Here is a 23,087-nt window from a genome sequence, read left to right as displayed (position 1 = left end):
ACTTCCATAGAGATAAAGAATCTATCCATCACATGCCTAAAGTTACTCAAAATCTCAGTATTATTATGTGCAGGAAGTGGTTATTTTGCCTAGTCTGTCTGTACTGGCTCTCCCAATGAATGTTTAATTTAAAGCCAATCTCCTAACTTCTCTCTGCACATTATTCTTTTTCAAATAATAATCTAAATACCTTCTGAATGCCACAATTGAATCCATCTCCACCACATTCTCAGGCAATGCATTTCAGACAATAATTACTATGTGAAAATTATTTTTCTCATATTCATAGAGTTTACACGACAGGAGGCCATTTGACCCATCATGTCTGTACCATCTCCTGAAAGAGCTACTCCACCACTCCCATTCTCCGGTACTGTCCTACAGCAGTAGGACGGAGGATAGAAATCCAATGGTGGAAAAAGTCAGATAGACCCATGGCCTTGACTGCACAGTGTAGTGTGGTGTGGTACATTCGCGCTAACTTGTTTTACACATTTCGTCCTGGAGGAAGAATCACTTTCTGACCTGTTGAGAATATCAGGTCTGAGTCAAGTTCCTTCAATTTCTTTAGCAATCCGGTAGTGATTTTCTCCATTGCTAGTAGTTGCTTTTCTGGGTCAGGTTCTTCACTGCTAACTTCATATCTGCAGATAATGTAGAGAGTTCAGTGTTACAACGTCAAACCAGCTGTGGAGAAGCAACAAAGCAGATGTCAAACCCATCAGTCCATCTTTATGCTGGAAGCAGAAGGAAAGTTAGGGACGGTACAAAATACTTTCTTCTGCATCCCAATCACTCAAACAAATGATTAATTGGCATATTATATTTCTCACCCAGCCACCTATCAAAGTTGGGTCCCCATGAGGCCACTATCGAGGAAGAGCCTTGTGCATTCCTGAATGGTTCTATTGAATAATGGAGCTACAATTCTTCATCAGTGTCAAGCCATTTAGGAGTCATCCACCCAGGCTAAATTAAACAATGTAGAGCAGACCTGAAGATCATACTCTTAAAGTGAAGAGGACATGTCTTCATGATTGAAGAGATTTTCAATTGGAAGGGATAACTATGAACAGTAAGCTTGTAGATAATAAACATAAAAATGGGTGAGTGTTATCTTTCAAGAGTTTATTATTAATAGAGCACAAACTGTAGATACTATAAATGCAATAATGCCCAAAAAAGCTTTTTAAAGTTAACCAGAGGAAGAGGAATGTTTGATATTTATTTCTTCATGTAAAAATAAAAGCTTCTCCTGTTATTTGAATTAATTAATTGTTGGAAAGAACATGTGAATGTTGAGGCCAATGTTGTACTTCAAATCGAATATAAGCTAAAAAGCAGTTACCTAAGTAGCACTGCAGCTGTAGTTTGCACTGTGTTCACTATGTTTATTTTACTACTTTGAATCTACAGTAAGAGAGTTTAGAACCAAGAACAACTGCTGACAATTTAGTTGTGTCAAAATGTGTGGAATCAATTGCAGCGAGGGATAGAAAGAGGATACTTCAATGCCATAAGTTTCAATTCTTTATTTAAAAATTATTCTTATTAGAAAAAAAAAGTTAAAGTTTGTAGTTTTGTTCATTTTAGTTAATGGATTTCTTTTTAAATGTTAGTGCTCCCTGGCTTGATCCTACCATTCATTCTAGTTCAATACTTTACCGTTCCTTTCCCTCCATCTGTTGTTTCAGACATTAATTTCTTCTGCCCTCTACCTTTCCCCACATCTTTCCTTTTGTTCTTGATTTTGTTCAATGGGTGTGGAAATGACTGGCTATGCTAGCATCTATTGCCTATCCCTAATTGTTAAGATGACCCACAGAAATGTGGTTGACTACGTAGGCCAGACCAGGCAAGAACAGCAGATTTCCTTCCCCAGAGGACATTAGCAAGCAGCTGGATTTTTATGACAATTGACAATGTTACACGGTCACCACCAGGTTGCTTTATCAATCTTATTAAAAGTCACCACCTGTTAAGATGGGATTTGAACCCATATCCCAGAGAACATTGGCTTGAGGTTCTGGATGTGACACTATCACCTCCCCTTCCTCCAGCCCAAGTGCCCCACGCCCCTTTCAACAGCATAAAACCCAGCACATTTCAGACCCAACTTCAGTTCCAAACAGTCATATTTGACTCTTTTACTGTGACTACCTCCACATACGGTGCCAAACCTTAGCATTTCCTGCAATTTTGATTTTATTTCAAAACTGCACCATCCATAATACTTTGCTTTAATCTCTATTTGGATGTTCAAATCAAATGGATCCTTCCTGTCATTAATATCGTATAAATTATATATATTTTAAATTGTTCTCAGTCCATAACTTGGGATTATGCACATTGTATTTATTCTTGCTAAAACTATGCATGCTTTCTCACTTCTTCCAGAAACATATTTTGAAACACCTACCGTACAGCACCTAATCCAGGCCAGTTCAGATCTTCGATATATGTCAGGCCAGCTGTCCGGTAAACTTCCTGCTTAAATTCTTCACGAAGCTGTAAGGTGCTAATTAGAATGGGAATCTTTGCTTTCAGACATTTAGCCAATTGGTCCACATGTTCTGGCGTGGTGTTCAGGACTAAATAAATAAAGTGAAATGCTCTTTTAGAAACTCTTACTCCAGGATAGCCAGCAGCCATGGATGACAGAGTAACCTGAGACCTCAAGGTAAAACTTGGAAATGAGATGTACATTATTAGAAAATTATTGTCTGTTTTACACTTAAGTCAAAAATAGCAAATTTGCAATGCTATAGTGTGTTAAGTTTGGTAGCTATATTGGTCTGTCATTTCATTCTATAAAGACCTTTTTCTATAAAAAAGGGACCGTTTAAGATAAAGATATCAAGCAATACGGATAAACAAATTTTCTGACTGAAGAGGACACTTTGATGCAGGAATTAAGTTTCATTGATAAATGCCACCAGAAAGTTCAACATAACTTTAGCCCTGGTTATACAGAGAAAAGTCGAAGAGAAATACACATGGAATTTGTGGCCATTCCTCGCTCAAAACCAGAGTATTTCCATGTACAAGATCAGCACTAGGGTTATTAGAGTTCTTGCAGAGCATGTATGGTCCCCTTCTATATACACAGTATATTGCAGGCGGCTAGTGAAATACATATCACAAAAAAATGTGCAGGAATAGATCATATGGCCTGTTCAACACCCTTTCAATATGGTCAAATATCTTGGGCTTCAATTCTGTTTTGCCACCTGTCCCTCAATTCCCTGAGACACCAAACCTTGCCTAGCACAGTCTTAATGGTATTGAATAATGGAACCCTTACAGGTGTCTGGGGCAGAGTGTTCTAAAGACTCGCAACGTTTTGAGTGACGAAGTTGCGCCTCATCTCAGTGCCAAATGATTTGCTCCTTATCCTGAGCCACACCCGAAATTTTGATTTTCTGACCAGCAAGAGCAGAGTCTAAACTATCCAACCCCTTCAGAATCTTGTACAGTTCAATGAGGTCACCTCTCATTCTTCTAATCTCTAAAGAATATTGACCCAAATAACTGAAGGGTAGGAGACTGGACACTATCCAAACACAATGCTTGCCTTCATTTTCTACTGAGTTCAAACAAATTAATGCTTATGAAAATCCTCCCCAAAGGGACAGCTTTCAGGTCCATTTATCACAGGGAAAAAAATATAATAGCAGCCCAGAGCCTTACACTAACCAGAGTACAATAAAATGGATAAATAATTACACAATGAAGACAGATCCTTTATTGCAAAACGTAAACAATATAAATATTTAAGTTATTTACTTACCTGCTGCTGTCATCAATGGACTAAACCGTACACACACTCCCTCATCTTCCAATTCGACAACATCCACCCCACTGGTTGGAACCAACTGTCCTAGCTGTTCTCCTAACTGTTGACAGAAACACAGGATAAGATTTCATGACCAACTATAAGATAATTCACTGGCTACTAACTCATTTTGAACCTCAACATTTTAGATTATTCATACAGACACAATTTAACTTTTGGTAATGCATCTGCAAATCTAACAAAACATGAACTCCCCATTAAATTCTTACCCAGCGATTCAGGGCATCATCAATTTCTCTCTCATTGCTGTCCTTTGTGGATTCCTGAACTGCAGCAGTTTGGTACTGAGCTCCATCTAGAGCAGAAAAGGTTCATAGAAAAATTACAACAGGTCAAGCACAAAAATGCTGCACGTGTTGTTTTGTTGTTGTCAACTTTTCCTCCGCCTCGCCTGAAGATGTTGCTTCTACAGGTGACATTCACCCTTTGGTACCCAAAAGATCTGGCCAAGGGAAAAAGAATTGGAAGGGACATCACCTGTGATTATCCGATGTCTATGTATATCATTTCCAGTAGGCACTATGGATTAAAGGAGTAGGGGCCAAATGTCACCTGACTACCATCCTTCCAAAACCAGCCAAAAATGATTATCAAATCTGGAATGGTGGCCAGTGAAATTTGGGGAAATCGAATTTATGGAATAGAATAAAGGGAGGAGATTGCTGGGACTCTGACGTTAAATGTTAAATCCTCTCTGGCAAAAGGAGAGGTGTTAGAGAACTGGAGAATTAATAATGATATAAACTTAGCTAACAAGGGGTAGAGATAAACCAGGAGATTACAAGTTAGTCTGTCTAATATCAGTGGTAGGGAATGTACTGGAAAAAAATTGAATGGACAAAATAAATGTAATCCTTGGAATGGCAAGGATTAATTAAGGATCATTAGCACAGCTTTGTTACGGGAACACCACTAAAGAAGTTTGATTCAAAATTTTCAAGAAGGTGAGTGAGAGTTGAGGGTAGTATAGTTAATATAGTCTGTATGGACTTCATTTGGGTTCTTTACAAGGTCTTACATGGAAGGCTACTCAAAAAATAAGTCCCTATGGGTTGGGATTCAGAGTAATTTGGCAAATTGGATTAAGAATGAGCTTAGTGACAGCAGACAGAGGGTGATGGTTAAAGAGTGTTTTTGGGACTGGACAGGGTGTTATACCGGGTCCCTTGCTGTTAGCCTGCAGATGATCTGAAAATTGGTGATGGAGGAAAGCCTTAAATTACAGGGCAATATCAACCAGCTGGTCAGATGGGCTGAACAATGGCAAATTTATTTAAATCTGAGAAGTTTGAGGTTGTATATTTTAGGAGAGCTAACAAGGTAAAGGAGTACAAGATAACTGCTCAGCCCCAGGAAGTACAGAGGGGCCTTGGTATGCATGTCCATAGATCTTTGAAGGTAGCAGGACAAGTGGATAAACTGGTTAAGAAAGCATATAGAATAGTTGCCTTTATTAGTCAAGGAACTGAACACAAGAGCAAGGTAGTTATGGTGGAATGTTTTAAAACATTAATTAGAACATAGCTGGAATATTGTGTGCAGTTTTGGTGCACTAGAAAAGGAGCAGAAGAGTGTGACCAAGTCTGGAGTGTTGCAGCTCTGAAGAGAGACTCGATAAGCTGGGTTTGTTTTCCTCAGAGCAGAAAATATTCGAAGGAGAACTTGTTTGAGATATACAAAATTATTAGGGTACAGCAGTCAACAACCAAGGGACACAGATGTAAGTTAGGGATCGGGGGTTGAGAGCAGACTTGAGGAAGATGCTTTTCACTCAGAGGATGGAGGTATCTGGAATTCACTGCCTGAAAGGATGGTAGAGACAGGAACCCTATATTTTAGTAGTACTGTATTTAGGTGAACATGTGAAATGCCATTACATAAAAGGTTACAGGCCAAATGCAGGTAAATGGGATTAGAGTTGATGGGTGTTTGATAACTGATGCAGAATCAACGGGCCAGAGAGCTTTTTTCTTGTGCTGTAAATCTCTACAACTCAATAATAAATAGGTTTGAATGAATTAGGCTTTTTTACCTGATTTTTGGTGGTCCTGGATGAATCTGAACACTACCACTGGAGAATTAAATTCATCTTCAACCTTATAATAATAATAAAAACCGATATTAGGGGTCCTCTTTTTAATGAAGGATTTAAAAAAAATATTTAATTTATGGGCTCAAGTATTGAATTCAAACAAAACTACAGCAATGAGCCACACTCCCAACATGCTTCAAATGACATTTAATCTGACCACTGATTAAAGCAGAATTTTTATTTTCTAGCATGTTGCTGATTGTAGGAAAGTTCTTCTGCTAAACATACTAGATTCAGTCTTAGACCTCAAATCAAAAGATGGAAGAGCCCATAAACCAATTTCATTCTACGAGATTGTTCTTTGTATCTTATTGTTAGTGCCCATTTCAAACAGAGAAATCATTTATCATTCAAACCAATTATAAAAAGCCTTTGACATTTTCCATTTTTGGCAATAACATTCCCAGTGAAAAGTTAAAAGATTGAAAGCAGCAGAAAATGACAAATCAGAATCCAGATAAAAATGCTTTATCCAAATATATTCCCTAACGAACAAAATATAATGCACTCTTATGGAAACATAACATACATGTGCAAAGCCCTTATCTATAAATGTCTTTAATGTTTACCACTCTAAGCAGAACATACAATAGAGCTAACCTTGTAATCATAACCAGATACTGGATGTCAGTCAGGTAGTAAGTACAATTGAAAATGTTTACTCACTGAGCAAGCATTTTTATTGAAGAAAGGAAAGGAAGAGAAAATTGGCAAGAAAATGTTTTAAAAATAAGCAAAAATTAAGTCAAAAAAGTCTAGGAAAGAAAGATGAAACCAAAAGGAGAGGCAGCACATAAGATTTTTTTTAATTAAGTTTTGTTTTGAAAAGAGAATTAGTTTCACAGTATTAAATATCAAATTTATCATTTTCATCTCTTGCATCCATTTCACCTTTGACATCTTAGAACTAACTTTATTTCCCTCTCTTGTTAATCAGACTAAATCACAGCGCAAAATCCCTGTGACCAAAATGATCAAAGAAGGAGCTTCAAACGCACATTCTACGTATCACCACAATCACTTATTTCCAGCTCCACAAAACTGCCTCACTACTTCACCTCCTCACCAAACGAGTGTTACTTCAGGACTATGCTTCATTTTCAGTCTATTATTCTACAGAATCTCTCGAGTTGCTGAATCTAAGTTGTTTTAGTCTTGGCCTGCACTAATCGTCAACTTTGCTTTTCACACCCGTCCTCAAAAATCTGCACTGGCTTGCTTTCCCCCAGTGCAATACGGTGAAAACTCTCAGCTTAATTGCTTCCAGGGCTTTTCAAAGCCCCATCATTGCAATATTCTCCATCCTTATACTCTTCCCTTCCTGATAAACATTTTAAGTAATTCTCTGCCTGTTTTCATATTCAATTCCTTTACCCAATACTGTGGAAACTCTTCTTTAACCATGACGTTTCAAAAGTGCCCCAAAATCCAGAATTTCAACCATCCGTCATTCCCTCTCTCCATGGCTGATCCTCCAAATTACCTACTTGCAATTTGGGTGCGATTATCAAGTGTGCCCAAAAATTCATGCCACTTGACAGGATGTTCGTTTCCCAGCACTAGGCCATTTACAGGCAGGATAAGAGTTCTCAGGTAACCTGAGTGCCAGGTAGACAAAGGATCAAATGACTTACTGGCAGAGGATGACAGGAACTTTCTGGTCAGTTCCAGACCTGCAAGGTGTTGGCGCTAAGTTAGATGCCTGATTCTTGATTTGATTTAATATTGTCACATTTACTGAGATAGAGTGAAAAGTATTGTTTTGCATGCTAACCAAACAAAACATACCCTACATACGTTCTTCAGAATGCAGAATATAGGGTTACAGCTACAGAGAAGGTGCAGAGAAAATCAATTCTATTTTAGGAGAGCATTGTTCATATGTCTGATAATAGTGGGAAGAAATTGTTCCTAAATCTGTTGTCACGTGCTTTGAAACTTTAGTATCTTCTACCCGATGGAAGAGAATAGAACTGGGGTGGGAGGGGGTCTATAATTATGTTTGTTAATTTCCTGAAGCAGTGGGAAGTATAGACCGAGTCAATGGAGTGCCAATATCTCAGTAATAACAGGTGAGCCAGTATCCCGGGCAGATGATGATCCCCCCCTTGCCTGACCAGACTTGCAGTTGTGAGCCCACTGTTGATTCCATTCTTAGATCTCAAAGTTTATCATTCATGGAATGCAGGTATCAATTATCCACCCCAGTTGCCCTCAACAAGATGGCAGTGATCTATCTTTCTGGATTACTGCAGTTAATCATTTGTAGGCCGATTCAATTGTTGTCTGGAGGTGAATTCCAGAATTTTGACTCAGCTACAGTAGAGAAATGGCAAAATATCTTTAAGTCAGGATGGTGACTGACTTGATGGGAAACCTATAGGTCATGATGTTCCTTTTGTTACTGTTGTCCTTGTCCTACTAGGTGGTAGTAGTCATGAGTTTGGAAGGTGCTGTCCAAGGAAACTAATAAATTTCTATAGTGCACCTTGTAGATAGTGCACACCGCTGCTCCTGAACATGACTGATGGAGTGAGTGATTGCTTGTGGGTGTGGTGCCAATCAAGTGGGCTGCTTTGTCCTGGATGGTGTCAAGCTTCTTGAGTGTTGTTGGAGCTGCACCCATCCAGGCAAGTGGGGAGTATTCCATCACACTCCCACCTTGTGCCTTGCCAGGTGGACAGGCTTGGGGAGTCAGGAGGTGAAGTACACAGCACAGGATTCCTAAATTCTAATCTGCTCTTGTAGCCAAGTACTTTAGATTCTTTTATTAGGATTCCCTCTTATTGAAGATGGTCACTGTGTGAGGTGCAAATGTTACCTCACGCCTATCAGCCCACGTCTAGATATTATCCAGGTCTTGCTGTATTTCAACGATGACTGTTTCAGCAAGTTGGACAGGGGATTCCTTAAGATGGTGACACTTCTCTATAAAAGCATCTCCTTTGTTCCCCCTTCAGTGCTATCACACTGGCCATTGCTTTGGCTTACTGTACTGTTGCTATGCTTCCATTAGCTCTCACTCTAACATTTAAAAGTGCTAAAATATCGTAGTTAAGTTTAAAATATCACACAAATTTATTTTGCATAATATGCACAAAAACCTACACAGTCACAAGGTGTTGCACAGCTACCCATTTACACTTTCACTAAATTCCTCAAATTGCCACATCTAAGCTAATCCTTAGCAGAGTGTTTCTTCTGGGATTTTTTGCCACTGAGGAGTCTAATTCATCTATTTGTTGGTTACTTCTCAGACTTCCAAATATCTTCGGTGTGAACAAATACAGCTCACAATATTCTGGAGAATTATCAGGTATCCTTGAAATTTTAATTCCTCAGTGCACACATTTTAAAGGTAGCTGTCAGTCATATACAAATTGAGTCAGTGTTAAATTTGAATCACTCCTTTCTCTAGCTTGTGATTGATCTAACTTGCCATTCTGCATTGTACTGGGACAGGCTCCGCATAGGAGTTAATTTTTAAATTACATGTGCATGGTGTTTGGATTTAAAGGAATGGCAACTACCAAAAATACGACAAACTCTGGAGGCAGCTCTATCATAGTTTAAGATCTTGCAGCATGTCATCATTATCTCGGTACAGTGAGCTATTCCATAATTTGGCAATTATAATAGAGCTGACATTTAAATAGATGCAGTTAATTCTGTTTTGCTCAAGAATTCAATAGAACAGAAACATGTTCAGCAGCAGCCAATATAGAAATTGCAAATAAAATGGAACTGTTAGAAAACATCAGAATTCTGTAAAAAAAATCCTCTTTAATAGGTGGTTACATACCTGACTGAAAAAGTAATGACGTACCTGACCTGCAGATTCTTAACAGCATCCACATTTAGGTGAATTACTGTAGACTTTTGATCACACCAGTGGCAGACAGTTCTAAGTTTGCCATCAGACCAAACGTTTATTAACTCTGATTATATTTTAGCTTGCACACATTTTCAAAATGCAGAGTACAGATCACTGAAAGCTACAAAGCAATTAAAAAATGAATTTTCTGCACAAATTCCAATTCCCATTTTTGTTTAGAAGATTATATAGCATTTCTCAAGAGTGTTTAACTTTACAAATTTTTCCCCAAAAAGGCAAAGGGTTAAGTGCACTTAAAAGATTTTAATTGTATTCGTAGTTTTTTTTAAACCTGTATTATCAATTCAGATAAATGTGTAAGCAAGTAAAAATTGTTTAAATACAACACACAGAATGTTTTTTGGGATGTCAAAGGCCTTTCATCATCATGCAATGACTAAAGATTTTTTCATCTTTATCAAACTCATTTCCTTTTACTACTGGAGCAAATAAAATGAAGATCCTATCACATGCACATTACATCACGCCCATGCAGTATTCTAGCATACATAGATTTATTTGATTGATACAGGACATGAAATAAGCATTCAGAGGCATGTGTTGTTTGTTCGCTGAAGAAAAGCCACTGAGGAATATTTGCACATGGTCCATTTAAAGTCCAAACAATTCTCTAACAGAGTGAGAAAATATTATTCTGTGTGAAATTGCAAAATCAAACACTTACATAGCTTTTTGCAAGGTTTGTAGCTCAGGTTGAGTATATAAACATATAGCTACTCTCACAAAAATATTATTTCATACCATTGGTTAGAAAGTTGTTTAGCAAATTACTGTACATAAAGTACTGGGATTGTAACAAATTCTCTGTGTGTATAGAAAGCACTTATACAGTTTCAATATAAACTTAATGCAGTTGTATACTGGAAGGACAACAAAAGGTGTGGCTACCAAACCCCAATCAGCCAACAAAGAAATCACAAAGCAGCAGCAGCAAAGTTAATTACAGGGCTGTGGGGACACTTAAATGTATTGCAACGATATTTCTTTTGTAAAATGTTAATAAAAACAAGTAAAACACTAAGCTTGTAAGTATCCGGCAACATGGTAGGTACAGTAACCTCAGACATTTTTTCCTTAGTGGTTAATCAGGTTTCCAAATTCCACATGGATATACAGGCTGCAATGTCTTACTAAGCCTTAACAGATAGGTGGTCAAGAAATGACAAGAAAAAAATAATGTAAATATGATAACAAAGAAGAATGAAATCAGCTCCAGATTACTTTGAAATTTCCTAATGCTTTTACACTCATCAAGGCGAGGGATGTTAGTCTTTGGGAATAAAATGGCAAGTACTCCCAGATCTGATATCAGAATGAAATGCTATCCACTGTATCCAAACATGCCTCAGCCCCAACGTCAGTGATGCAATCCTACACCACCAATGTGACATTTCTTTTCCACTGCTATAGTGCCTGCTATAGCCTTCTGGTGAGACTACCAGCTAATTCTGAATTAGACTAATATTCACTCAATTTAATATTAAGTCATCCAAACTCATCCCACACGCAAAGGATACTTCGACCGTTCAATCTTGTATGTTTTGAACCAAACGGCCAGTGATAAACCTACTGGGCTGCCCTGTTTTCCAACGCTGTTAATCTACAAAGTGGAGCTAGGGACTTCTTTGATTTTTGTCAATTTGCTATTGTCCTGACAATCAACTGATGGTTGTCTTTGCCTCATCATTGTCACTAACACATAGCAACAGATTCCAACCGAACAGCCCTCTTGCCATATTCATACTAATATTCTGAAGCACAGTCATGTTTTACCCAACTTTTAACTTAGTTTCTCTCCTCACATATGAAACCAGACCTGCTGAGTATCTTCAGCGTTTTGTTTTTATTTCAGAATTTGCTTCTGTTATCTATTAAATTTAGTTACAATAATTAAATATTAGGCTGTTTAACTATATTAAACTGGCAACATGCTCGTAGTTGGAAGCATACTGAATTAGAGCTTTAAGTGAGAAAATTGGACATTGAATGGATCAAGTAACTTCAGCTTGCACACAGATTGAAGCAAAATATAAATTAAAGTTTCAAAAGAAACAGATGCAAGTTAGCAATGAATAGATTAGCAAGCATCACGTTATCCCACCTACAATTGCCAAAAGAATATTCCCCAAGATATTCCCTACAGACTTCCCAGTAAATGTCAACTCCTTGGGTTTGGTGATTACCTCCTGAAAGGATTCAGTAAGATCAGTCTTATTACAAAGTTCATAATTAAAGATCATTTTTAAAAATTGCTCACCAACTGCCAAATAATTAGAACAAATTTTGAAAAATGTGGATGTGTTTTCACCAAAGCCAACTATATCACCTTTCTCAAAATAAAAGTTATTATTTTCCTTAAACCAGACTCCATTGCCTGGTGCAATATCTGGCCAAATCAGCCCCAGTCCTCTGATCATGCTGCTCTGTGACAGCATTTTTAAACTTTGTACACCCCAGTCCAACACCAGCACCTCCAAATCATAATGTAAAGTGCTAACCTCTATGTCCATATTTCCTTAAGGCCTTGCCTCTCCCCTCTTCAGTAACTTTCTCTAGCCTGTAAACCCTCTGTGCCCAACTCCAGATTGTTGTGCATTCCCTACTCATTAACAGCCACCCCATCTCTTTTTTTTAAAACCCTCTTTTTCACCTTCTCTTTTGATCAAAGCTTTTGGTTACTCTTCCCAATATCTTCATTGATTCAGAATCGATTGTGATCAGAAAATGCTTGTAATTTCTTTGAGGATGCTCTACAATTTTAAAGTACGTTGTTGCAGTTGATATGTAGAAAAGAATCCAGAGATATCAGATAAAGTTGTTTATTCAGCTTGTTTCAAATAATTAAAACTGGATATTAAAACGTGCATTTATCATTTTAAGGGAATAATTACAGTTTACGCAGACAAAAAATTAGAATTAGGTTTATTGTCATGTACTCAATATATGAGTACAGCAAAAGTGTACAAAGTCATCATTTCTGGCGTAATCTTAGGTACAAAGATACCTCGGTACAAAATTAATTAAATGTATTAATTAAAAAATGAAGAAATAAATTTAAAAGGTCAGCATTACAGTCCTTATAAAGCTAGGTACAAGTTATCTTAGTACAAAATCTTAGGCATGAATTAGAAAATTAAAGAAAGAAAGAAAGAAAGAAATAAAAGTTCAGCGTTACAATCCTCAAGTTCTTAAAAAAAAAAGAGGCTGGCAAATAATGTCAGATTCATTTTCAAATTTGACAAGAAATGTCTAAAAAAGTTTGTTTTAAATAAGCTACGAAGATATATTCCAGCTTCCAAACAGCAGAAAGCCAAAGTTATGGCAGGAGCTTAGAACCACATCCACAAATCTCAAACCAGCAAAACAATGAAAGTATGCTGCTTATGCACTACGATTTCAAAACATTTAAAACATACAGCAATGATGTGCTCGTGACCATAAATATCCTTGCACACACTGCAGTAATATAGTAACTTTCCTTCTGAGTTAGTGCCTACATTGTTCATAGATAGGAAGGATTATATGTAACAGAATTATCACTAAAAAGCTACTGGAAAAAAGTTTTCATTAATACATTACTGAGCAAATGAGTTTTTGAAAAATCATTTATTCATTTAATTTTCATTAAAATAACTAATATTAATAAACATTTCAAATTACAATCAATGAAATTAGACTTGAGAAACATTGCATTGCAAAGACAAAATTGAAAAAGACTATATTTAAAGAGAACACCCTCTCTCCGGCCATCAGAGTGTACACTACTATTTGGAACAATACACTCCAACTTACAAAAACAAATGAGAGAGTAGCTTTCTTAAACCAAAAGTACTATTTCCACACAAAATCCAGCATATTATTTTAAAACTAAATATATTTTATAAACAAGGAATCATGAGGGCTAAAAGAGGCCATATCTTTGGCCAATAGGAATAAGGAGATTCCCAAGGCAGAAGTGTAAAGGTCCACTCAAGGATAAAGGGTAGGGCTGCTCATGTGCGAAGGAGGGAATTAACACATGCAGGCAGAGATTGTATGGAAAACTATTAAAATAGGTAGGTCCCCAGGGCCTGATGGGATCTATCCCAGAATACCGAGGGAGGCCTTGTTATGGCCTTGACAGAGATCTTTGTATCCTCTTTAGTCACAGGTGGGATCCCAGAAGACCAGAAAATAGCCTGTGTCATTTCTCCATTTAAGAAGAGCAACAGGGATAATCGAGGAAATTACAGGGTGGATAGCCTTACATCAGTGATAGAAAAATTATCAGAGAATATTCTTAGGGACAGAAATACTCACATTTGGAAAATAATGGACTTATTAGGGCTAGTCAGCATGGCTTCGTGCAGGAAGGTCTTTTCCTCACAAATTTGATTCTTTTGAGGAAGTGACCAAGATGATTGATGAGGGTAGGGCAGTTGTCCACATGAACTTTACTAAAACATTTGACAACGCTCTTCATGATAGGCAGGTCCAGAAGATTAAGTCACATGGGATCCATAGTGAGTTTATAAATTAGATGCAAAATTGGCGTGGCTACAGAAGACTGTTCAGGAATGTTTTTCTGACTGAAGGTATTTGACCAGTGGTGTTTTGAAAAGATCAGAATGCATATATGTTGTGGGTAAAAGTGTAGGTAATCTGTTCAGTACATTTGCAGACAACACAACAAATGGTGGAGCTCTGGACAGTGAGGAAGGTTGTAGAGAAATGGCAGATGGTGTTTAACCCAGACAAGTGTGAGGTAATGCATTTTGGGAAGTCAAATGCAAAATACAGTAACCTTTAGGAGCACTGATATACAGAGGGATCTTGGTGTGCAAGTCCATAGCTCCCTGAAAGCAACAATACAAGTGGATAAGGTGGTAAAGAAGGTGTACAGTATGCTTGCCTTCATCAATCAAGGCATTGAGTATAAAAAGTGGCAAGTCTATGAAAAATTTAATTAGGCCACATTTAGAGTACAGTGCAGAGTTCTGGTCACCGCACTATAGGAAAGATGTAGAGGCTTTGGAGAGGGTACAAAAGAGGTTTACCAGGATGTTGCTTGGATTGGAATGTATTAGTTATAAGGAGAGATTGGACAAACTTGGATTGCTTTTGCTAGACCATCAGGCTGAGGGGTGACCTGATAAAAGTTCATAAGTTGGGGATAGGGTGGATAGTTGGGAGTCTTTTTCCCAGGATTGAAATGTAAAATATTAGGCAGGAAAGGTCTGAGGTGAGGGGGAAAGAGTTTAAAGGAGATGTGAGAGGCAAGTTTTTTTATGCAGAGAGTGGCTGGTGTCTGATTTGAACTGCTAGGGGAGATGGTAAAGAAGCAGATACATTAGCAAAGTTTAAGAGGTATTTAGACAGACAGGGAATAAAGGGATATGGACCATGCAGGCAGTTGGGATTAGGTTAGAATGGCATCATGATTAGCACAGACATAGGTGGCCAATAGACATATCCTGTACTGTTCTATGTTCAACTTTAACAATTGAAACAAATCCCAATTAACAAAATCACCTAAAATTGTGAAAAATAAAATTCTTCTTGGAATGTTCTAATAGTAATGCAACATTAGAACACAAACAATGATTTTAATAATCACCATTATTCTACTTAAGCCTACAAATGCCATAAAGATACAAGCCAAATACATACCGACGTTCTGATAGAACTTAGTTTTCTTAAATTTTCCAGCAATCTTTGGCTCTGAAAAGTACACGAAACAATTGTTACATACGAAGATACAAACAACGAGCAGGAGGACCGCACCGAGCACTTCAAGCCTGCTCAGCCATTTCATAAGATCACGGCCCTTCTGATTTAAGCCACATTCTCACTTATCCATGATAAAGCAAGTGAAAAGTTAACAAAAATTTATCTCTGCCTTAAAAATATTTGAGGACTCTGCCGCTACTGTGTAGGACAGGCTGTGTTTTCCTACTATGAACACCATAATATATATATAATCATGGCCATGCTGCTTAATCTTCACAGTCCAAACAGATGCATGAAATGGGGCCCCACTGTAGCCTCAGCAAAAAACAGCATGAGTCCAGCAGCCAGCATCACAACAGCAAAACAAAAATAACACAAATTGCCTGAGCATTGCTGAGATGAAATGCAGAAGCTCTATGAAAGGAGCCAAGATAATGAAGACCATTGATGCAGATGGATACTCTACAAACACTGGCGCAGATTATTTCGTATGAAGACTGGTTAAAAAAAAAACCATAGTCCTACCGGACCATAGGGCTGCTCCAAAGGCAACTAGGCACAGGTTAACCTTAGGGTCACCATGAGGGGAGAGGTTGAGGAGGAGAGTCCTTCAAGGTAACCTCAGCCAGGAACTGAACCCATGCTGTTGACATTGCTCTGCCTAGTAATCCAGAAATCCTACCAACTGAGCTGAGGCCCAGTGAAGTATGGCATTGCAATCAACAGTAATAAAATTGTTTTCAATACTTGATTCACGTCAATGCTTTTACAATGTTTGTCAAGAATCACTATAGAAGCAAAAATCCTGTAAAACAGGTTGGCCCAGAGAAACTGGAACATGCAGCAGCCTGCAAGCTTGTAGTCTCATATTTTAAGAGTCACACATTGTGCATCGGAAGCACTTTTCAAACTGTGAACAGGTTTTGGGAGTGGCAACAAACTAGGGAAAGGTGTGATGGGAAAAGATTAAATAAGCTTAAACTCATAGGCAGGTGAGAGGATTCCAGTGAAGTATTAAGTAGCTGAGTCCCTGTAATGACTCCCTTTCCAGAAGGTGGATTTGTGGACATTCCATTCTGACTTTGCTGTGCCCACAAGTACACCGTATCCTGTCACAGGGTCTTAAGTGACAGTCTCAAATAGAGGATGGGGTTGTTTAAGATAGTCATTATCTCTCCTAACATCTACTGTATCAATGTAACCCAAATGCCCTTGTCAGTTCTGGTCGCCACACTTTCGGAAGGATGTGATTGCAATGGAGGGAATTTCAAAGGTAATTCAGCAGTGTGTTGCCTGGGATGGAGCAGCCTCACTATGGAGAGAGGCTGGAGAAAGTTGGGTTATTTTCTTTCGAGCTAAGAAGGTTGGGGGGGGGGGGGGGGGGGGGTGGGTGGGTGCCTGATAGAGGTGTATAAGATTATGAGGGACTTGGACAGGGTGAATGCAGCTGTTTCCCTCTGTGGAAGGATCAAAACCAAGGGAGCATAGCTTTAAAGTGAAAGGCAGGACGTTTAGAGGGGATTTGAGAAAGTTTCTCCCCAGAGTCTGAAATGCACCACCTGAGAGGACTGTCAAGGTAAATAACATGGAACTAGTGTAGGGATTGGTATATTTTCAGCGGTACAGACTCAATGTGCCAAAGGGACACTTCTGTACTGCATTGATTTGATGATCCACTTGCAGGCACAGTTTTAGCTACCAGCTCCCCCTTGTGCCAAAAGTTTAAAATGTTCATCCACAAACTTAAATCCTTATGTGGCCTCACCCATCCCTAACTCTGGGGAGGAAGTGAGGACAGCAGATGCTGGAAATCAGAGTCGAGTGTGTGGTGCTGGAAAAGCACAGCAGGTCTAGTAACATCTGAGGAGCAGGAGAGTCGACATTTCAGACAAGAGCCCTTCATCAGGAATGAGGTTTGTGAGCCGAGGGGGTGGAGAGATAAATGGGAGGGGGTGGGGCAGGGAGGAAGATAGCTGAGAGTGCGATAGGTAGATGGAGGTGGGGGTAATGGTGACAGGTCGGTAAAGAGGGTGGAGTGGATAGGTGGGAAGGAAGATGAACAGGTAGGACAGTTCATGTAGGTGGTGCTGAGTTGAAAGATTGAAATTGGGATAAGGTGGGGCAAGGGGAATTGAAGAAACTAGTGAAATCCACAATTATGCCATGTGGTTGGAGGATCCCAAGGTAAAAGATGAGGCATTCTTGCTCGAGGCATCAGGTGGTGAGGGTGTGGCAATGGAGGCGGCCCAGGACCTGCATGTCCTTGGCGGAGTGGGAGGAGAATTTGAAGTGTTCAGCCACAGGACGGTAGGGTTGGTTGGCGTGGGCATCCCAGAGATGTTCTCTGAAGCGCTCTGCACGTAGGTGTCCTGTCTCCTCAGTGTCAAGGAGACTGCATCCGGAGCAACAGATACAGTAAATGATGCGTGGAAGTGCAGGTAAAATTCTGATGGATGTAGAAGGCTCCTTTGGTGTCTTGGATGGAGGTGAGGGGGGAGGTGTGGGTGCAGGTTTTGCAATTCCTGCAGTGGCAGGGAAAGGTGCCATGAGGGGATGGTGGGTTGGTGGGGCGTGTAGACCTGACCAGAGATTCATGGAGGGAATGATCTTTACAGAATGTGGATAGGGGAGGGGAAGGAAATATATTTCTTGTGGTGGGGCCTGAATGTAGGTGGCGAAAATGGCAGAGGATCCCTAACTCTTGTCACCTTATCCAGCCCTTCAGTTTCCCCACACACGTTTTGATGCACTCATCTTCATTTCACCCCACTGGTATCTGAAATAGCCGTCACAAAAATCCAAAATGATATCCTCTGCAACAGTGTTAGCGGCATATTCTCCCTCCTACTCTTCTCTATCTCATGCAGCCTCGAGTTCTCCACATCTGTCGTCTACTGGAATCCTATCTCTTTCAACGTTTGGTCACCAGTTCAGATACCAGAGTCTTTGGCTCATGTAGTGATCCCCCTGAAATTTTAGTTGATATCAAACACCCTGTGTAATTGTATGCGGCTGTTGTAGCAATTATGGAGAACACAAAAAATTGCTCACCACAAACAAGTTTTAGTTTGTGAAAGGAAAATGAAATCAGATTTTAGGGGGGGATAAAAAACAAGGAGGATAAATTTTTGGAAAACCTTTCAGGTAAGTGGACAAAATCACCAAATTTTTGTTTGTGGAAATCAAAACAGGTTGTGGGGAATGTGCAGCTTTTCTTGCCTAGGTCATTTATTATCTCATGGAAAATAACATCAACTTCCTCTGCCAGTAAAGTGCATGACTTAAAAATTCCCAACTAACTCTGGGACTGAGAGCACTTTGACTCATTCAAATCTATAGAATACAAAATATTTTTCCCAAATTCATTCTCTTTTTTCCTGCTTCAAGGCTTATTTGAACATTGGCATTATTTTCATTCTGGTAAATGCTGCCACACCTAAACTTTCATCGAGGTTAATGGAGATTTAAGGTTTTTCACACAACTACCCCTGACATCGGCCTGGCTAACTGACTGGAAACACAAATCAAGTTAAATAGCCTATGGACTCTCAGTATGCTGCCCATAAGGCAAAATTCTATGGATGGAATTAGCTGATGCGATAAACATGATCAGTACTCATAACCATAAACCTGAACACATTAATCATTATTGGAAAAAAAATGAATAATTACCAAGTTAAAGATAGAACAATAAACAGATACTTACCAATTGAGAAGCATACTTAATTCTGTTCACTATCCCGTCATGTCCTAGATATTGCAGAGAGAGCCAGAGGGGCAGAGCTCGAAGTTTCTCGACGGGCTGACTTGTAGTGAGGCCCGCAGCTAGAGACTAAAATAATTATTTGAGTGTACCACAAGTGGAGCTCAATAAAAATCTTTTTAAGCACACACACAGAATTTAAACATCTTGCTTTTAGGTTTGGAGTACAGATATATCTTTTGTATACATAGGTTCATAATGATTTGATTATTTGAATCAAATATTTTGTGCAAAGGTGACTGTTATTTATACTTATAGAGTATAGAGATGTAGAGCATGGAAACAAACCCTTCTGTCCAACCCATCCATGCCGACCAGATGTCAACCCAAACTCGTCCCACCTGCCAGCACCTGGCCCATATCCCTCCCTTCCTATTCATATACCCATCCTGATGCCTTTTAAATGTTGCAATTGTACCAGCCTCCACCACTTCCTCTGGCAGCTCACTCCATACACACACCACCTTCTGTGTGAAATAGTTGCCCATTCAGTCTCTTTCATATTTTTCCCCCCCTCACCTTAAAACCTACGCCCTCTAGTTCTGGACTCACCCACACCAGGGAATAGACTTTGTCTACTTATCCTATCCATGCCCCTCATAATTTTGTAAACCTTTCAGCCTCCGATGCTCCAGGGAAACAGCCCCAACCTATTCAGCCTCTCCCTGTAGCTCAAATCCTCCAACTCTGGCAACATCCTCGTAAACCTTTTCTGAACCCTTCAAGTTTCACAACATCTTTCTGATAGGAAGGATTTGCACTTAAATATTGCAAATTAATTCAGGCCAATCCTTTAAGGTTAACAAATATGGAATTAAAACATACACATGTACATAAATGTTTAGTTCCTTTGTGTATTTGTTATGAAGCAATACATCACTTACCAGTGAAGGATCCTCATGTCTGTATAGTGTCACTGCAGGAACAGCTGGGAGACCTAACCAGGGTCCTAAGGTTAAGGTCATGCTGTCACATTTTGTTGCAGCCTATAAACATGAGCGAGTTAAACACCTGTGTTATACATACCCTATTATGGTCTTCAATGGCCTTAGTTATTAAATTGTAATGACAGTCATATAAAGGTAAAGGTAAAGTCAAAAATTAAAGACCTATTCACAAGTTTAAAAATAAGGTTTCTTTTCTCATGATTTCTGAATTAAGTTATTGACCATAGCCCAAAGGTCTTAGAACCAGCACCATAAGGCATTCTAACCTCATTCAATTTAAAGTAAATGAAATTTCATGTGCATTCAGGGATCATAGAAACTATAAAAATACAATTGGTCAAAGTACTCCATGAAAACCAAAAAAAAGTACTAACCAGTACAGATGAGGAAACATAACCAAGTGTCAACGTGGCCAAATTAACACTGTAACAGAAAAATAAATCTAATTTTAGTAATACACCAGGACATCAGTAAAAATATCTTGTATTTTAGAAAAGGACACTTAATAGAACACAAAACCACAAGAACCCTGAAGGAGCTCAGCATGTCTGGCAGCATCTACGGAGAGAAAAACAAAGTTAACATTTCAAGTCCAGTATAACTTCTTTCAGAACTGCTGAGGAAAGGTCATTTTGGACACGTAATGTTAACTGTTTTTCTCTCCTCATGGATGCCAGACCTGCTGAGTTTCTACACCATTTGTTTCTGATTTTGAGCATCTGCAGTATTTTGCACTTATTCGAATACAAAACTCCTCTGCTTATGTGCAGAGTAGTCTGCTTCTCTGCCTAACTCAGAAATGTTGTAGTGATATAACTCCAGGTCGTCAGAGATCAACAGAGATTCTGGAATCAACCTCCAACTTTCGCTGATTCACAGAGGCGGCAGCGGAGGAGAGTTTGGGCCCTGCGGCATCAGCACGGGCTGCATTGGTGTGGCGGAGTTGAGTTTGGGCCAATGTGGTACTAGGCGGCATCTGCATTAGTGAGGTCCAGTGAGAATTCCAGAGGAGCGAGGGCATTGGAGTAGGCCAAAGAGTTTTGTTCCAGCGACAGCAGCGAGGTGAAAGGACTCACACCTGACAACCAGGCCCATGGTGGAGCACTTAACAAGAAGGACTGTAAAGTTGAACACTTTTTCTTTATTTACTTATCCCTCTGCCTTTATATTCTATGCTTTGGTTTATTCTTCTGTATTTTAGGATGGCACTGGAGAATGGTGACACTATACAACACTTTTCATTGTATAGTGTAACAAAATACATGTGACAATAATAAATCGAATCAAATCACATTGCTACAAATAGGACATTTGTCCAATGCCTTTAGATCCTGTGATTCAGTTTCTGGGCATAAACAAAATCCTAATGTGACACTCACATTGCTATATTTTGCTCACTTTTGAGTGCACACTTTAAGAAAAAATGGACAAGTAGTGAATCAATGTGATGGGGAACAATATTAAAATTCATCATAGCATGTAGTTTTCATTTTAGTTGGGCACATCTATTACCAAACAACTTCTTTGGTCCAATTGTTTTAAACCATTAAGGAACTTGCTACATAAATGAAGTGACATGGTGTAGCACTTTCATAGGACAAGAACAGTTTGAAGCAAAAGAGTTGTATTTAATCACCAAATGTAGCCATTAACTTGATCAAAGTGTTCATTCTTACCCTTCAACATGTAACCACATCTTGTACTGATTGCACAGTTCCTTTAACCGGGCAAGTTTATCTGTATGTCCTGCGCCTGGTGTGCCTAAAATAAAGTTTTTAAAAAAAGGTTTTACGTCCAGGAGATTTATTTTGAATAACTCAGGCCAAACATCACTTCTGGCCATCCCATTAGCAGTTTGCATAGCATGAATCTCAGGGGATAACGGTGACTTTAATATCTTACAAAGCCTTCTTGTTCAAGCATGCTCATATGTTGGTGAAGACTGCTCTTAAACATGGGCATTCTGTATGGATTCTTCAGTTGGTAACTCTGTTGACATCAAAATTGCAGAGATTGTTTAGAAAATTCCTGAGGCGAGTAGGAACCACCTTTCAAAAAGCACTGCGCATGTACCCCATGGACTGCAGCAGTTCAACAAGCTGGAAGCAGGGTCATTGAGTACTTTAAAACTAGAGATGAATAGATTTTTGACTAACAAGGGAGCCAAAGATTAAAGGGTGTAGGCAAGCAAACAGATTGGACATACACGATCAGATCAGCCACGATCTTATTAAAGGGCAGAGCAGGCTGGAGGGGCCAAGTAGCCTACACCTCCATAACACCACCTTCTCAAAGGCAATTAGGGATCAACATGTGTCAGTAGTCAACAATGGTTTGCACTTATAGCATTGAAAACCACCTCAATACACCACAGGGAAATTAGTCAGACAAAAAGGAAGCTGGATTAAAGAAGTAAATATTGAGAGAGCAAATATCAGACAGAAGAGTTAATGTACATATGTTTTATGGTCTTGTAAGCGTGGTTTTGAAGTGGGAGGCAGGGAAGAAGAGAGGGGTGGAGTTTGCAGGAGGCTATTTTAAAATATAGGACATTGGTAGCCAGAGGCATTGCTGCTAATACTGGGGTGAAGGTACAGCGGTTGCACAAGACAGATTAGAGTGGTGCTGGAAAAGCACAGCAGGTCAGGCAGCATCCGAGTTTTTTTTAGATTAGATTACAGATTAGATTAGATTACAGTGTGGAAACAGGCCCTTTGGCCCAACAAGTCCACACCGACCCGCCGAAGCGAAACCCACCCATACCCCTACATTTACCCCTTACCTAACACTACGGGCAATTTAGTATGGCCAATTCACCTGACCCT

General features: G+C 39.1%; 1 protein-coding gene across 4 annotated transcripts in view; it reads right to left on the bottom strand.

Annotated features, from left to right (window-relative positions):
- pdxdc1 (pyridoxal-dependent decarboxylase domain containing 1) overlaps positions 1-23,087 on the bottom strand; it is a 64,203-nt gene that overhangs the window by 13,757 nt on the left and 27,359 nt on the right. For 2 of the 4 annotated variants that reach the window (XM_043712119.2, XM_043712120.2), the window contains exons 9-19: positions 21,939-22,023; positions 20,637-20,685; positions 20,200-20,301; positions 19,259-19,384; positions 15,493-15,543; positions 11,949-12,029; positions 5,889-5,952; positions 4,066-4,151; positions 3,791-3,896; positions 2,420-2,591; positions 526-644 (exon numbers count right to left, since the gene is read on the bottom strand). In XM_043712119.2, coding sequence (XP_043568054.1) covers positions 526-644; positions 2,420-2,591; positions 3,791-3,896; positions 4,066-4,151; positions 5,889-5,952; positions 11,949-12,029; positions 15,493-15,543; positions 19,259-19,384; positions 20,200-20,301; positions 20,637-20,685; positions 21,939-22,023 — 1,041 coding nt within the window. The remainder of the gene's footprint in view (positions 1-525; positions 645-2,419; positions 2,592-3,790; positions 3,897-4,065; positions 4,152-5,888; positions 5,953-11,948; positions 12,030-15,492; positions 15,544-19,258; positions 19,385-20,199; positions 20,302-20,636; positions 20,686-21,938; positions 22,024-23,087) is intronic. The other 2 variants (XM_043712121.2, XM_043712122.2) reach the window with 1 other exon arrangement.

Source organism: Chiloscyllium plagiosum, unplaced genomic scaffold (assembly GCF_037043375.1).
Source record: "Chiloscyllium plagiosum isolate Xiang-an unplaced genomic scaffold, Cpla_swu_hap1 HiC_scaffold_20, whole genome shotgun sequence".
Classification (NCBI taxonomy): Eukaryota; Metazoa; Chordata; class Chondrichthyes; order Orectolobiformes; family Hemiscylliidae; genus Chiloscyllium; species Chiloscyllium plagiosum.
Note: the sequence above shows the minus strand (reverse complement) of the source record. Positions and strands in the feature narration are given on the sequence as shown.